The sequence below is a fragment of the Cervus canadensis genome, chromosome 24 (assembly GCF_019320065.1).
Source record: "Cervus canadensis isolate Bull #8, Minnesota chromosome 24, ASM1932006v1, whole genome shotgun sequence".
In the NCBI taxonomy this organism is placed as follows: Eukaryota; Metazoa; Chordata; class Mammalia; order Artiodactyla; family Cervidae; genus Cervus; species Cervus canadensis.
Window position 1 is genome coordinate 43,901,517 of NC_057409.1, and position 17,271 is coordinate 43,918,787.

The 17,271-nt window shown below is 39.1% G+C and overlaps 1 protein-coding gene across 1 annotated transcript in view; it reads left to right on the forward strand.

Annotated features, from left to right (window-relative positions):
* Positions 1 to 17,271, forward strand: part of C2CD6 (C2 calcium dependent domain containing 6) — a 137,977-nt gene that overhangs the window by 74,434 nt on the left and 46,272 nt on the right. The window contains exon 14 of the mRNA XM_043445794.1: positions 11,642 to 11,696. Coding sequence (XP_043301729.1) covers positions 11,642 to 11,696 — 55 coding nt within the window. The remainder of the gene's footprint in view (positions 1 to 11,641; positions 11,697 to 17,271) is intronic.

Below are 17,271 nucleotides of genomic sequence, written 5' to 3' on the forward strand. Positions count from 1 at the left end.
GCTCAGTCAGTCATCTGTTAAAAACATGCTGTTATTAATATAAGCATTTTTGTGGCATGCAACTCTCTGGGGTGTATACATAAAGCTGAAATTGCTGATTCCTAAGTAGATAATATACCCAGTTAGCCACATTGTTTACCAAGATGGTTGTTCTTGTTGTTCAGACACTAAGTCATGTCCAACTCTTTGCAACTGCATTGACTGCAGCATGCCAGACCTCCCTGTCCTCCCTCCTCTGTCTCCTGGAGTTTGCTCAGAGTCATGTCCACTGAGTCGGTGATGCCATCCAACTGTCTCATCCTCTGTTGCCCCCTTCTCCTTTTGCCTTCAATCTTTCCCAGCATCAGGGTCTTTTCCAATGAGTTGGCTCTTCGCATCAGGTGGCCAAAGTATTGGAGCTTCATCTTCAGCATCAGTCCTTCCAGTGAATATTCAGGGTTGATTTCCTTTAGGATTGACTGTTTTGATCTCCTTGCTGTCCAAGAGATTCTCAAGAGTCTTCTGCAGCACCCCAATTCAAAAGCTTCAATTCTTCAGTGCTCAGCCTTCTTTATGGTTCAACTCTCATATCTGTACATGACTACTGCAAAAACCATAGCTTTGACTAGTCTGACCTTTGTCGATGAAGTAATGTCTCTGCTTTTTTTATGCTGTCTATGGGTGTCATAGCTTTTCTTCCAAGGAGCAAGTGTCTTTTAATTCCATGGCTGCAGTCACCATCTGCAGTGATTTTGGAGCCCAAGAAAATAAAATCTGTCACTGTTTCTACTTTTCCCCCTTCTATTTGCCGGGAAATGATGAGACTGGATGTCATGATTTTCATTTTTTTAAATGTTGAGTTTTAAGACAGCTTTTTCACTCCCCTCTTTCACCCTCATCAAGAGGCTCTTTAGTTCCTCTTTACTTTCTGCCATTAGAGTAGCATCATATGTATATCTGAGGTTGTTGATATTTATCCCAGCAATCTTGATTCCAGCTTGTGAACCAACCAGTATTTCGTGTGAGGTACTCTGCATATAAGTTGGATAAGCAGAGTGACACTATACAGCCATGACGTACTCCTTTCCAAATTTTGAACTACTTTGTTGCTCCATGTCCCATTCTGTTGCTGCTTGACCTGCATACAGGGTTCCCAGGAGACAGGTAAGGTGGTCTGGTATTCCCATCTCTTGAAGAATTTTCCACAGTTTGTTGTGATCCACACAGTCAAAGGCTTTAGTGTAGTTACTGAAGCAGAAATAGATTTTTTTTTGATTCCCTTGCTTTTTCGATGATCCAGAATTAGTTGACAATTTGATCTCTGGTTCCTCTGCATTTTCTCAATCCAGCTTGTACATCTGGAATTTCTCAATTCACATACTGTTGAAACCTAGCTTAAAGGACTTTGAGCATTACCTTGCTCACATGTGAAATGAACACAGTTGTATGGTAGTTTGAATGTTCTTTGGCATTGCCATTCTTTGGGATTGGAATGAAAACGGACTTTTCTAGTCCTGGCCACTGCTGAGTTTTTCAAATTTGCTGGCATATTGAGTGCAGCAGTTTAACAGCATCATCTTTTACGATTTGAAATAGCTCAGCTGAAATTCCATCACCTCCACTAGCTTTGTTCATAGTAATGCTTCCTAAAAGGCCCACTTGACTTCACACTTGAGGATGTCTGGCTCTAAGTGAGTGACCACACCATCGTGGTTATCTGGGTGATTAAGACTTTTTTGTATTGCTGTTCTGTGTATTCTTGCCACTTCTTCTTTATCTCTTCTGCTTCTGTTATATCCTTGCCATTTCTGTCCTTTATCCTTGTCATCTTTTCATGAACTATTCCCTTGGTATCTCCAGTTTTCTTGAAGAGATCTCTAGTCTTTCCCATTCTATTGTTTCCCTCTATTTCTTTGCATTGTTTGCTTAAGAAAGCTTTCTTATCTCTCTTTGCTGTTCTCTGGTACTCTGCATTCAGTTGTGTATATCTTTCCCTTTCTCTTTGCCTTTTGCTTCTCTTTTCTCAGCTATTTGTAAGGCCTCCTCAGACAACCACTTTGCCTATTTGCATTTCTTTTCTTGGGGATGGTTTTGGTCACCACTTTCTGTACAATGTTAAGATGGTGGTACCAGTTTACCTCTTACCTATAGTGTGTGAGTTTTCCTATAGATATTTCTTGAATAACATGTTGATACTCTTGGACTATTAATTTTATCAAAGTGAAATCTTATGGTACTTTTCTTTTTCTTTTGTTTTCTATAAACTTTATTGAGGTATTACTATAATAATTTCCTAATTATGATTTTATTAATTATAACTTATTAATTTCTCTCAATTTCCTAGGGATGCCATTGTTGTTGCTGTTCAGTTGTGCAGTCACGTCCAACTCTTTGCAGCCGCATGGACTGTAGCTCGCCAGGCCTTCCTGTCCCTCACCATCTCCTGGAGTTTGCTCAAGTTCACATTCATTGCATCAGTGATGCCGTCCAGCCATCTCATCCCTTGATGCCCTCTTCTCCTTCTGTCCTCAATCTTTCCCAGCATCAGGGACTTTTCCAATGAGTCTGTTTGCCTCAGATGACCAAAATACTGGAGGTTCAGAATCCTTCCAGTGAATATTCAAGGTTGATCTCCCTTAAAATTGACTGGTTTCATCTCCTTGCTGTCCAGAGGACTTTCAGGAGTCTTCTCTAGCACCACAGTCCAATGGCATCAATTCTTTGGCATTCTGCCTTCTTTACAGTCCAGCTCTCACAACTGTATGTGACCACGTGAAGATCATAGCCTTCATTATACAGACCTTTTCAGCAGAGTAATGTCTCTGCTTTTCAATACAATGTCTAGGTGTGTCATATCTTTCCTGCCAAGAAGCAGCTGTCTTCTGATTTCATGACTGCAGTCACTGTCCACAGTGATTTTGGAGCCCAAGAAGAGGAAATTTGTCACTACTTCCACCTTCCCCCCCGCCCCTCTATTTGCCATGAAGTAATGGGGCCAGATGCCATGATCTTAGTTTTTTTCAATATTTAGTCTTAAGGCGGCTCTTTCACTCTCCTCCTTTACCCTCATCAAGAGGTTCTTTAGTTCCTCTTCCTCTTCCTTTTCTGTCAGAGTAGTATTAGTGAATAGAGTGATATTATCCACATATCTGAGGTTGTTGTTTCCCCCACCTGTTTTGATTCCAGCCTGTAACTCATCCAGCCTGGCATTTCTCATGATGCACTCAGCATATAGGTTAAACAAATAGGGTGACAGCAGACAGCCCTGTCATCCTCCTTTCTTGATCTTGAGCCAGTCAGTTATTCCATACAGTGTTCTAACTGTTGTTTTCTGACCCACATACAGGTTTCTCAGGAGACAGGTAAGATGGTCTGGTATTCCCATCTCTCTAAGAGCTTTGCAGTTTGTCGTGATCCACAAACAAATAGGTACCTTAAAACAACTGAAATTTATTGTCCCATAGTTACAGAGACTACAAGTTTGAAATGAAGGTGTCAGCAAGGTCTGGCTCTCTCTGAAACCTACAGGGGAGAATGCTTCCTTGCTGCTTCTAGCTTCTGGTATTGGCCAGTAATCTTTGGTATTCCTTGGCTTATAACCATATCATGCCACTCTCTGCCTCTGTCATCACATGGTCATTTTCTCCTTGTATGTGTCTCTCCTTTTATGAAGATATCAGAAATGTCAAATTAAGGTTCCAGCCTATTTCGATAGGACCTCATCTTAATTTATTATATTTGCAATAACTCTATATTTGCAATAACTCTATTTTCAAGTAAGGGTACATTCTGAGTTATTGGGGCTTTGAACTTTTTTGAGGGACTTTGTGTCTCAAATCTTTTTTAGAGACAAAGTCAACCCATAACATTTACATACCATGAAATACACCCAATTTTATATGGACAGTTCAATGAGTTTTGATAATGTATATTTCACTATATGAAGATCTAGAATATTTTCATCACTACACCATTAAGAATTATAATATTTTCCTCCAGGTTTACTGAGATTTCATTAACAAACAAAATTGTATATATTTAATGTGTATACAGGCTTCCTGGGTGGCTCAGATGGTAAAGAATCTGCCTGCAATGAGGGAGACCTGCATTTGATCCCTGTGTTGGGAAGATCCCCTGGAAGAGGGCATGGCAACCCACTCCATTATTCTTGCCTGGAGAATCCCCATGGACAGAGGAGCCTGGTGGGCTACCGTCCATGGGGTCCAGAGTCGGACATGACTAAGCAACTAACCACAGCAGAACGTGTATACAGTGTGATGCTTTGATATAAGGGTACCTTGTGAAATCATTATCATCACCGGGTTAATTAACATACCCATCACCTTCCAGAGTTACCTGCGTGTGTGTGTAGTGAGAAAACTTAAGATTTACTCTTTTAGCAAATGCGAAGTATAAAATGCAATATTACTGTTAATAACTATAGTAACTATGCTGTGTGCAGAACTTATGTGCTGTACTCTAGAACATTTTCCATCTTATAACTACAGTCTTAAACCCTTTGACCAGCATTTCCCTATCCCTTAAACCCTAGCTGCTGGTAACTACCATTCTACTTTCTGTTTCTACAAGTTTGGCCTTTTTTTTTTTTTTTTTTTTTAAGATTTCACTACAAATGAGATTTTCTCCATCTGACTTATTTCACTTAGCAATATGCCTTCAGATTTCATCCATGTTGTCGCAAGTGGCATTATATCCTTATTTTTCGTGGTTGAATAATATTCTTTTGAGATAGATACCACATCTTCACCCATTCATCTCTCTATAGACATATAGGTAGTTTCCATACCTTGGCTATTGTAAATAATGCTGCAATGAACATTAAAGTGCAGATATTTCTTTGATATATTGTTTTAAACTCTGGTATATGCCCAGCAGTGGGAATGCTGGATCATATAACTCTACTTTTAATTTCTTGAGGAACATCCATACTGTTTTTCATAGTAGTTGTTATCAGTTTACATTCTCACCAACATTGCATAAGAAATCCCTTTTCTTTACCTCCTTGAAAAATGTGTGAACTCTTGTCTTTTTAATGAGAGACAGTCTAACAGTTAAGATTGTGGTTTTCAGTCTGTCTGCTCTCTGATGGAGAAGGATAAGAGGCTTATGGAAGATTCCTGATGGGAGAGACTGACAGAGGGGGAAACTGAGTCTTGTTCTGATGGGCAGGGACATGCTCAGTAAATCTTTAACCCGATTTTCTGTTGATGGATGGAGCTGTGTTCCCTCCCTGCGATTTACCTGGGGCCAAACTATGGTGGAGGTAATGAAGATAATGGCAACCTCTTTCAAAAGACCCCACGCATGTACTGCTACACTCAGTGCCCCAACCCTGCAGCAGGCCACCACCAACCCACGCCTCCACTGGAGACCCCCAGAGCCTCACAGGCAAGTCTGGGTCAGTCTCTTGTGAGGTCACTGCCCCTTTCTCCTGGGTCCTGGTGCACAAGGTTCTGTTTGTGCCCTCCAAGAGTCTGTTTCCCAGTCCTGTGTAAGTTCTGGTAGCTCTATGGTGGGGTTAATGGCGACCTCCTCCAAGAGGGCTTGTGCCATACCCAGGTCTGCTGCACCCAGAGCCCCTGTTCCTGTGGCAGTCCACTGCTGACCCGGACCTCCACAGGAGATGCTGAAACACAGTTCTGTCTCAGTCTCTGTGGGGTCCCGGGGACCTGATGTGCCCAAATCTGTATGCAGGTCAGGAAGCAACAGTTAGAACTGGACATGGAACAAGAGATTGGTCCCAAATAGGAAAAGGAGTATGTCAAGGCTGTCTATTGTCACTCTGCTTATTTGACTTATATGCAGAGTACATCATGAGAAATGCTGGGCTGGATGAAGCACAAGCTGGAATCAAGATTGCCAGGAAAAATATCAATAACCTCAGATATGCAGATGACACCACCCTTATGGCAGAAAGCAAAGAACTAAAGAGCCTCTTGATGAAAATGAAAGAGGAGAGTGAAAAAGTTGGCTTAAAGCTCAACTTTCAGATAACAAAGATCATGGCATCTGGTCCCATCACTTCATGGCAAATAGATGGGGAAACAGTAGAAACAGTGGCAGACTTTATTTTGGGGGCTCCAAAATCACTGCAGATGGTGACTGCAGCTATGAAATTAAAAGACGCTTACTCCTTGGAAGGAAAGTTATGACCAACCTGGACAGAATATTAAAAAGCAGAGACATTACTTTGCCACCAAAGGTCCATCTAGTCAAGGCTATGGTTTTTCCAGTGGTCATGTATGGATGTGAGAGTTGGACTATAAAGAAAGCTGAGCGCTGAAGAATTGATGCTTTTGAACTGTGGTGTTGAAGAAACTCTTGAGAGTCCCTTGGACTGCAAGCAGATGCAACCAGTCCATGCTAAAGGAAATCAGTCCTGAATATTCATTGGAAGGACTGATGCTGAAGCTGAAACTCCAATACTTTGGCCACCTGATGTGAAGAGCTGACTCCTTGGAAAAGACCCTGATGCTGGGAAAGATTAAACGCGTGAGGAGAAGGGGATGACAGAGGATGAGATGATTGGATGGCATCACCAACTCAATGGATATGAGTTTGAGTACACTCTGGGAGTTGGTGATAGACAGGGAGGCCTAGCATGCTGCAGTCCATGGGGCTGCAGAGAGTTGGACACAGCTGAGTGACTGAACTAAACTGAACAGTTATGAGGTGATCTCGTGGTTTTGATTTCCATTTCCATGATGGTTAGTAATTGGAGCACTTTTTCATGTTGGAGCATGAAATTAGTGATTGGAACACTTCCCCTGTTGACCGTGGATGTGTTCTTTGAAAGAATGTCTATTCAGGTCCTTTTCCCCCTTTTATTTTTTTTCTTAATATATATTTTATTGAAATATAGTTGACTAACAATGTTGCAGATGTATAGCAAGGTGATTCAGTTTTATACACATATATATTATATATATATATGTATATATATTACACACACATATATGTTGTTTTTCAGATTATTTTCCATTATATGTTATTACAAGATACTGACTATAGTTCCCTGTGATATATAGTAAACCTCTGTTGCTTGTTGCATATCTAATTTTTTAAATTAGAACTCTAGCATTCTATTCATACTAGTCAAACAAGTGGAATCAAAATGTCATAAATTTTTTAGTTAGGCAAAAGTTGATAAGTTTTCTAATATATATATATTATACATACTATTTATATATATATATATATGTATGCAAAAACTTTTCTAATATGCTTGATAAAGACTTGATAAAGAACATCAAAAAGAAAAAAGAAGAGATGGAGAAGTTGGAAAACATAAACTAAATGAAATGGGAGCACTGAATATGAAATAGAAAAAGTGAAACAAACTGGATAAAAGTAAAAGATCATCATATAGTCCAGTGATTTTTAAACATAGCTGCTCATTAGAAACATATCTGGAGCTTTGGAGAGAAAAGGCAATATCTGCTGAAATCTCCTAACTTTTGCTTGTCTGGAAAATGTTTGATTTCTCCCTCAAATCTGAGTGAGAGTCCTGCTGGGTAGAGTATTCTTGGTTGTAAATTTCTTCCTTTTCATCACTTTAAATGTATCATGTCATTTCCTTCTGGCTTGAGTTTCTGTTGAGAAATCAGTTGATAACCTGATGATATTTTCCTTGTATGCTGTTGTTTTTCCCTTGCTGCTTTTAATATTTTTATTTGTGTCTTTAATTTTTGTCAGTTTGATTACCGTGTGTCTCAGTATGTTCCTCCTTGAATTTTTCCTGCCTGGAACTCTCTGTGCTTTCTGGACTTGGTTGAGTATGTCCTTTCCCATGTTAGGGAAGTTTTCAGCTATTATCTCTTCAAATATTTTCTCACATTCTTCCTCTCTTTCTTCTCCTTCTGGGACCCCTATAATGCAAATGTTGGTGCATTTAATGTTGTCCCAGAGATCTCTTGGGCTGTCTTCATTTCTTTTCAGTCTTTTTTCTATTTTCTGTTCTGCAGCAGTGATTTCCACCTTTCTGCCCTCCAGATCATTTATCCGTTCTTCTGCCTCAGTTATTCTGCTATTGATTCCTTCTAGTGTATTACTCACCTATGTTTGTTTGTTCTTTAGTTCTTCTAGTTCAGTTCAGTTCAGTTCAGTTGCTCAGTCATGTCTGGCTCTTTGCGACCCCATGAACCGCAGCACACCAGGCCTCCCTGTCTATCACCAACTCCCGGAGTCCACCCAAACCCATGTCCATTGAGTTGGTGATGCCATCCAACCATCTCATCCTCTGTCATCACCTTCTCCTCCTGCCCTCAATCTTTCCCAGCATCAGGGTCTTTTCCAATGAGTCAGCTCTTCGCATCAGGTGGCCAAAGTACTGGAGTTTCAGCTTCAACATCAGTCCTTCCAATGAACACCCAGGACTGATCTCCTTTAGGATGGACTGGTTGGATCTCCTTGCAGTCCAAGGGACTCTCAAGAGTCTTCCCAACGCCACAGTTCAAAAGCAGGTCTGTAGTAAACATTTTTTGCATCTTTTCCATTGTTTTCCTGAGATCCTGGATCATCTTCACTATCATTGTTCTCAGTTCTTTTTCTGGAAGGTTGCCTATCTCTACTTCATTTAGTTGTTTTTCTGGGGTTTTATCTTTTCCCAACATCTGGGACATAGCTGTCTGCTTTTTCATCCTGAAAAGACCCTCATGCTGGACAAAGATTGAAGGCAGGAGGAAGGGATGACAGAGGATGAGATGGTTGGATGGCATCACTGACTCAATGGACATGAGTTTGAGCAAGCTCCAGGAGATGGTGAAGGACAGGGAAGCCTCGCGTGCTGCAGTCCACGGGATCACAAAGAGTCGGACATGATTGAGCAACTGAACAACAGCAGCAGCATCCTGGTTAACTTTCTGTAATGTGGTTTTTGTTCTAGCCACTATGGGATTGTGGTTTCCGGCTAAGAGGCTTTTGTAAGCTTCCCAGTGGGAGGGACTGGTGGTGGGAAAAATTGGGTCTTGCTCTGGTTGGCAGGGCCAATCTTGTTAGTTGTTTGGCCTGAGGCAACCCAGCCATGGGGTCTACTGGCTCTCTGGTAGGGTTGATGGTGACCTCCAAGAGGGCTTTCACCAAAGGGGACGTTCCGGGACTGCTGCTGCCAGGGCCCCTGTCCCTGGAGTGAGCCCCTGCCAATGCACACCTGCACAGGAGCCCCTCCAGCACTCGCAGGTTGTGGTTCAGTTTTGGTTCAGTCTCCTGTGGGGTCACTGCTTCCTTCCTCTGGTCTTGGCGCACACAACATTTTGTTTGTGCCCTCCAAGGTTGGAGTCTCAGTTTCTCCCCAGTCCTGTGGAAGTCCTGTAATCAAATCCTGCTGGCCTTAAAGTTCAGATTCCCTGCGGATTCCCAGTTCTTTTTGTTGGATCCCCAGGCTGAGAAGCTTGACGTGGGGTTCAGAACTTTTACAATAGTGGGAGAACTTTGCTATTTCTGTTCTCTAGTTTGTGGACCACCCACCTGGTGGGTATGGGATTTGATTTTATCATGATTGTGCCCCTCCTACCATCTCACTGTGGCTTCTTCTTTGTATTTGGATGTGAGATATCTTTTTTTGGTGGGTTCCAGTATTCTCCTGTCAATGTTCAACAGCTAGTTGCAGTTTTGGTGCTTTCTCAAGAGGAGAGGCATGCATGTCCTTCTACTCCACCATCTTCCTTTGCCCCCTTTTAAAATCTGGTTATTTGTTTGTTTGCTATTGAGTTGTATAAGTTCTTTATACTGTTTGACTATTAGCCCCTTTAGAGATATACAGTTTGCAGATATTTTCTCCCATTACTAGATTGCCTTTTCATTTGTTGACTGTTTCTCTACTGTGCAGGAGCTTTCAGTTTAACTTAGCCTCACTTGTTTATTTTTTTATTTTATTACCTTTGCTTCTGGTGTCATATAAAAAAAAAAATCATTGCCAAGATCAATTCAAGGAGTTTTTTCCCCTAAGTTTTCTTTTAAGAGTGTTATGTTTTCAAATCTTATATTTTAACCTTTAATCCATTTTGAGCTATTTTTTTGTGAGTGATATCAGATAGGTGTTCAATTTTATTCTTTTGCATGGAGATATCCAGTTTTCCCAACTCCATTTATTGAGGAGACTGTACTTTACCCATTGAGACTTTGTGGTTATCCTATCAAATATTAGTTGGCCAGATATGTGGCAGTTTACTTCTGGGCTCTCTATTCTGTCTTATTGGTCTGTGTTTATGCCAGTACCGTACTGTTTTGCTTACAATATAGCTTTGTAATACAGTTCAAAATCAGAAATTGTGAGACCTCCAACTTTATTCTTCTTTCTCAAGATTGCCTTGGCTGTTCAGGGTCCTTTGGAATTCATACATTACTTTAGGATTTTTTTTTTCTTCTGTTTTTCTGAAAAATGTCATTGGAATGTACAGGGATTTAATTGACTCCATAGATCTCTTTGGTTATTCGGACATTTTAGCCATAGTGATTTTTCAATCCATGAACATTGGCTATCTTTCCATTTATTTGTATCTTTGTCAATTTCTTTCTTTCAGTGTCTTATAGTTTTCAGTGTAAAGGTCTTTTACCTCCTTGATTAAATTTGTTCATAAGTATTTTATTTCTGATACCACAGATTGGTGGTTGCCAGAGGTGCATTTTGGGAGGTGGGTCAAATGGGTGAAGGTGGTCAGAAAGTACAAACTTCCCAGTTATAAGATAAATAAGTCCTTGGTTTGTGATGTATACTGTGGTTAACAATTCAACGAGTATATTTGAAAGTTGCAGAGAATAAATCTTAAAAGTTCTCCTCACAGGAAAAAAATTATAAGTGTGTGGTGATGGATGTAAACTAAACATTATGTAATCATTCTCTCTCTCTATATATATATAAAAGCATTATGTATACTTAAACTAGTACAATGTTGTACACCAGCATGTAGGAAATATTAGAAGTTACAAGCCACAAATATGATAATGGTGGCTTTTATATTTACCTACATAGATACATTTTCCAGAGTTCTCTGTTAGTACAGGCTTGAGTTACTGTCTAGTGTCTTTTCCTTTTATCCTGAGAGACTCTCTTATCATTTCCTATAACAAGGAAATAATAGTGACAAACTCCTCTAACTTTTGTTGATCCAGGAATGTCTTAATTCTTCATTAACCAGTCCCTGGTTGCTTTAAGTTTTGCATTAAATTATGAAGTTTGAATTAGTTGATCTTTCAGCCTTTTGACAGTTTATTATATTTGTTTCAGGAAGGGACTAATTCTTTGAGCAATCTACCATTTTCTATGGTATCACTTTTGCATTCTCTTCTAATATGTGCTTTATTTTATGCTAGTCTCATTTTTATTTTAAGTTACTGTTTTTGTTTCCTGGGGCTTAGGGGAATAAAAAGAGGTCAATGATATACAAAGTAGTATCATGTACTTTTTGTTATGTTTGCCATTTCCTACCTCAAAAAACTATTATTACCGTGTTTCAAGTTCTCTCACTACCTCTATTGTACTGGTTAAATTATCAATGAATTATTTTGTGTATTTAAGATAAAGCCAAATGGTAACACTGGATCTCATTTTATTATTATTTGTAGCTATCAATAATGCTGAGTTTAAAAATTATAGTGATACTTATTTTTTCTATTCACCTTCTCTGGTCTGTTTTTACTTCAGAGTTCACCTTGTTACTATTGCACAAAGGAAAATTTAAATAGACCTTCTGGTTTAGGTAAGTTATTATGTGTATATATACTTGTAATTTTCAAATATTTAGTGAAATTGAGAACATAAACTCATGTAAAGCAATTATTATCAAGAACTTTCTTCAAAATATTAATTACACTATGATGTTTGTGATTACTGACATGACAAAACTATGGAATTACAGTATTAGTGGGAAATCAAGCAAAACAAAATACAAATGGCCGAAAGATCCTAGATAGTATTTATTTTGCATGCATTATAATATTGCTAAGCCATTTATTACATTTATCTGTGTTTACAAACATTCTGGCTATATGTAGATATACCTAATGAAGAAGTTTTTCTAATTCAACGAATTGGTCTGTGATATCATTATGAAGACATACTTGACATATCAGTAAACGCAAAGGTAATAATCAAAATATTTAACAACCAGTACAGCATAAGCATGAAACAACGAGATTAGACAATGCTGTTGGATCAAAGGTCTGCAAGTCCCCTGCTGTGCCGTGTTGGGGTTGAAGGAAATGGGAAATTCCTATACTTTGGCCACCTGATGGGAAGAACTGACTCATTGAAAAAGACCCTGATGCTGGGAGAGATTGAAGGCAAAAGGAGAGAGGGTGGCAGAGAATGAGATGGTTAGATAACATCACTGACTCAATGGCCATGAATTTGAGCAAACTCCGGGAAATAGTGGAAAACAGAGGAGCCTAGTGTGCTACAGTTCATGAGGTCACAAAGAGTCAGACACAACTTGGCAACTGAGCAACAATAACAACAGAAATGTTTTAATATTTAACAATTGGGGCAGTTCTATGACTGTGTAATAACTGAATATCCATCCAGAGGAGACTGTAGAAATCTAATTAAAATGAAGACAGAATAAGAATATAACTCAAACACTTGACAGAAGATGAGCAAGCAAAAACATTTTTTTTTGTAATATGAAAGCATCCTTGAGTTGTAGAGATTGTTCTTCAATTAGGAACTTAGAGAGAAATAGAAGCTGAAAAAATGTATTTAAAAAAATACAGGGAAAATACCAGATGAAATTGTGATTAAGAAGTATAATTTTAGAAGAAAGTTTCTGAAGTGGAAATTTGACTTACCTGAGTAGTTGATGTGGTGAAATGAAAATTATTAAAAATTAATGTTTTAGCCATATATGTTTTTGTATTTATCCATATGAATACATATGTATATGTATGTGTATATACGTTCTACACAATAATAACAATTCTAAGAACATATATTGTGGTACAGGAAACTATTTTAGAACATAGTATGTCAGTGTCTGGAATACTTTAAATGTCAGGAAAATTTTAAAGTACACCTAAATTATTATTTATCCTAGAAGAAAAAGTGACCATTTGGAATAACATTCAGGAGTAATTAAAACATCCTGGACGATTAGGATATTTGGAAACCCATAATGTGATTTCTCCAGAACTTTCATTGTAATATCCTTTGGGATATTCTAATCATTAAATTACTTTTGGAGTAAATCTGATAGAACAGCAAAGCAAGCTCCTTATTTTATTATTAATACTTCCAACTATTTCTTCAAAGGGTGAAATAGTGTATCAAGTAATAGAAAATATTGATGAGGGGGTACACTGATCTTACCCCTGCCTTGCCACTGATTAGCTATGGAACTTCAGTTCAGTTCAGGCGCTCAGTCATGTCCGACTCTTTGCGACCTCATGGACTGCAGCACACCAGGCTTCCCTGTCCATCATCAACTCCCGGAGCTTGCTCAAGCTCATGTCCATCAAGTCGATGATGCCATCCTACCATCTCATCCTCTGTCGTCCCTTTCTCCTCCTGCCTTCAATCTCTCCCAGCATCAGGGCCTTTTCCAATGAGTCAGCTCTTCGCATCAGGTGGCCAAAGAATTGGAGCTTCAGCTTCAGCATCAGTCCTTCCAATGAATATTCAGGACTGATTTCATTTAGGATGGCCTGGTTTGATCTTCTTGCTGTCCAAGGGACTCTCGAGAGTCTTCTCCAACACCACAGTTCAAAGGCATCAATTCTTTGGCACTCAGCTTTCTTTATAGTCCAACTCTCACATCCATACATGACTACTGGAAGAAAACCATAGCTTTGACTAGATGGACCTTTGTTGGCAAAGTAATGTCTCTGCTTTTTAATATGCTGTCTAACTTGGTCATAGCTTTTCTTCCAAGGAGCAAGCATCTTTTAATTTCATGGCTGCAGTCACCATCTGCTCTGAAACTTAGGCAACCATTTATCTTATAAAAGCCTTGATTTTTTTTCCTTTTTAAAAGTGAAAGAGTGGAACTAGATACCACCCCCTTGCAGTTGCCTTATATTGCCTTATAATCTTCATAACTTTGTAGACATTTCATATATATTAATTTATTTAGTCTTCATACAACCTTGTTAGGTTGACATTATTATCCTAGTTTTATAGATGAAGCAACTGAGGCATTGAATGGCTGAGTCATTTGACAATTCTGGAACAGAAGTCTGTGAAACAAGCCAGTGGCCCAATCTCCTCTGAAGAGTGAGGAGCCTTTATAAGCAGTGCCAAGTCAATTGAAAAGAACAAACAGAATTGGAAAGAGCATCTATGGTATATCTTTTAAAAAGTAAATGCTTAGGGAGAAAAACAGGGCTTATTTTCTTATTGTTCATTCCAGTTTGCTCTTGAGTAGGTTAACTTTTCTGGATTTTTCTCATTTTTAAAATGAGAAAGATGGTTTTAAGACTATTCAATCTCCAATTTTTCTAACAGTCTATATTCCTAAGTTTATATGTGACTAGATTCTTTTAAAAATGATTCAATTCCTAAATACATATTTTATATGATTTTATTATACTTTGCTTTACACTTTTCAGTTTATTTATGTAGATTAGTCTTATATAATTAACCTAATTCTCCTATGGATACATTATATAAAATGCAATATATATTAAAGAGTTTATTTAAAGTGTAAATCTATGGCTGATTCATGTCAATGTATGACAAAACCCACTGAAATGTTGTGAAGTAATTAGCCTCCAACTAATAAAAAAATTAAAAAAAATAAAAAAAAAAAAAGAGTTTATTTAGTAAGGTTCCCATAGCACTCTTGTTAATAAATTCCTTGCATGATCATTACCTTTAAGCAAATTGGAGACATATGCTAGCCCAGTTCCTTTGCAGCTGCTTTCATTGATACCCTCTGGCTACTGATACGTATGTACATATATTTCAGCATACTACTGCAATTCATTGAAGAGAATGATTGTTTCACCCCGTGCTTTTATAAGCTCTTTAAGTTTATTATGTAAGAATCTTCTCTAGTGTCATGAATTGAGGAAATACAGACCTATTCATGAAAGATATCTAGAATGTAGGGTGTGTGTCCACACAGCTTTACAGAATTGGGTATGTATAGCAAATGTATGATGGAAGATCACCCAAATGACTGCCAGAGGATAGGCTAAAATGAGGCTACAAGAAGGATTAGTAAAAGTGATCCTTTAAATATTGTCAAGCACATATGGGGAGAAGGCGATGGCACCCCACTCCAGTACGCTTGCCTGGAAAATCCCATGGACCGAGGAGCCTGGTAAGCTGCAGTCCATGGGGTCGCTAAGAGTCAGACACAACTGAGCAACTTCACTTTCACTTTTCACTTTCATGCATTGGAGAAGGAAATAGCAACCCACTCCAGTGTTCTTGCCTGGAGAATCCCAGGGACAGGGGAGCCTGGTGGGCTGCTGTCTGTGGGTCGCACAGAGTCGGACACGACTGAAGTGACTTAGCAGCAGCAAGCACATATGTGATAAGGTGCATAATCTTTAACAGCCACAAAAATATTCAGAATCACCTAGAGTATGGTGATTATTTTTTTTTAGTTTTTACTTCATTTTTTGAACTGGCATTAAGAGCCAGAAAAGTAGAAGTTGTCTATGGCCATACCACCCTGAATGCGCCCGATCTCATCAGAAAAGTGGAAGTATTCAATATATTGACTACAATGTGACTAAAAGACAATCTTTTATGTACTTAAAGTACAGTGCAGGTACAGTGCATGTTGACATTTAACTTTAATAACTTAGTGTATGCGTTTTAACAATACTATTCAAATTAGTAGAGTCACTAAATGACAAACCTAAGGGTGCAGTGTGTCAGGGGCTAGAATAGGAGTAATGGTCAGTTTTCATTCCAGTCCCGAAGAAGGGCAGTGCCGGAGAATGTTCAAGCTGCTCTACAATTGTGTTCATTTTACATGTTAGTAAGGTTATGCTCAAAATCCTTCAAGCTAGGCTTCAGAAGTACATGAAGTGAGAAATTCCAGGTGTATAAATGGGGGTTAGAAAAGGCAGAGGAACCAGAGATCAAATTGCCAACATCTGTTGGATCGTAGAGAAAGCAAGGGAATTCCAGATAAACTACTTCTGCTTCATTGACTACACTAAAGCCTTTGACTCTGTGGATCACAACAAACTGGAAAATTCTTAAAGAGACTGGAATACCAGACCAGCTTACCTGTCTTCTGAGAAACCTGTATGTGGAGTCAAGAAGCAACAATTAGAACTGGACATAGAACAACTGACTGGTTCAAAACTGGTAAAGGAGTACAACAAGGCTGTATATTGTCACCCTGTTTATTTAACTTATAAGCAGAGTACATTGTGTGAAATGCCAGACTGGATGAATCTCAACCTGGAATCAAGATTGCTGGGAGAAATATCAGCAACCTCAGATATGCAGATGATACATCACTCTAATGGCAGAAAGTGAAGAAGAACTAAAGAGCCTCTTGAGGGTGAAAGAGGAGAGTGAAAAAGCTGGCTTGAAACTCAACATTCATAAAATGAAGATCATGACATCCAGTCCCATCACTTTCTGGCAAATAGAAGGGGAGAAAGAAGAAACAGTGACAGATTTTATTTTCTTGGGCTCCAAAATCATTGCAGATGGTAACTGCAGGCATGAAATGAAAAGATGCTTGCTCCTTGAAAGGAAAGCTGTGACAATCCTAGACAGTATATTAAAAAGCAGAGACATCGCGTTGCCAACAGAGGTGCATCTAGTCAAAACTATGGTTTTCCTGTAGTCATGTACGGATGTGAGAGTTGGACCATAAAGAAGGCTGAGCACTGAAGAATTGATGCTTTTGAATTGTGCTGAAGAAGACCCTTGACAGTCCCTTGGATTGCAGGGAGATCAAACCAGTCAATCCTAAAGGAAAAAACCCTTATTGGAAGGACTGATGCTGAGGCTCCAATACTTGGGCCACCTGATGCAAAGAACTGACTCATTGGAAAAGACCCTGATGCTGGGAAAGACTGAAGGCAAAAGGAAAAGTGGGCAGCAGAGGATAAGATGGTTAGATATCATCACCAACTCAATGGACGTGAATCTGAGCAAACTCTGGGAGACAGTAAAAGACAGGGAAGCCTGGTGCGGGGCAGTCTGTGTGGTTTCAAAGAGTCGGACACCACTTAGCAACTGAACAACAACAAAGATGGTAAAATTAACAGCAAAACTTACATTCATTTGTGCTTGTTATGTCCCAGACACAGTGTTAGATGCTTTAGCCTGTACATGACACAACCCTGTGAGATAGGATCGTCACC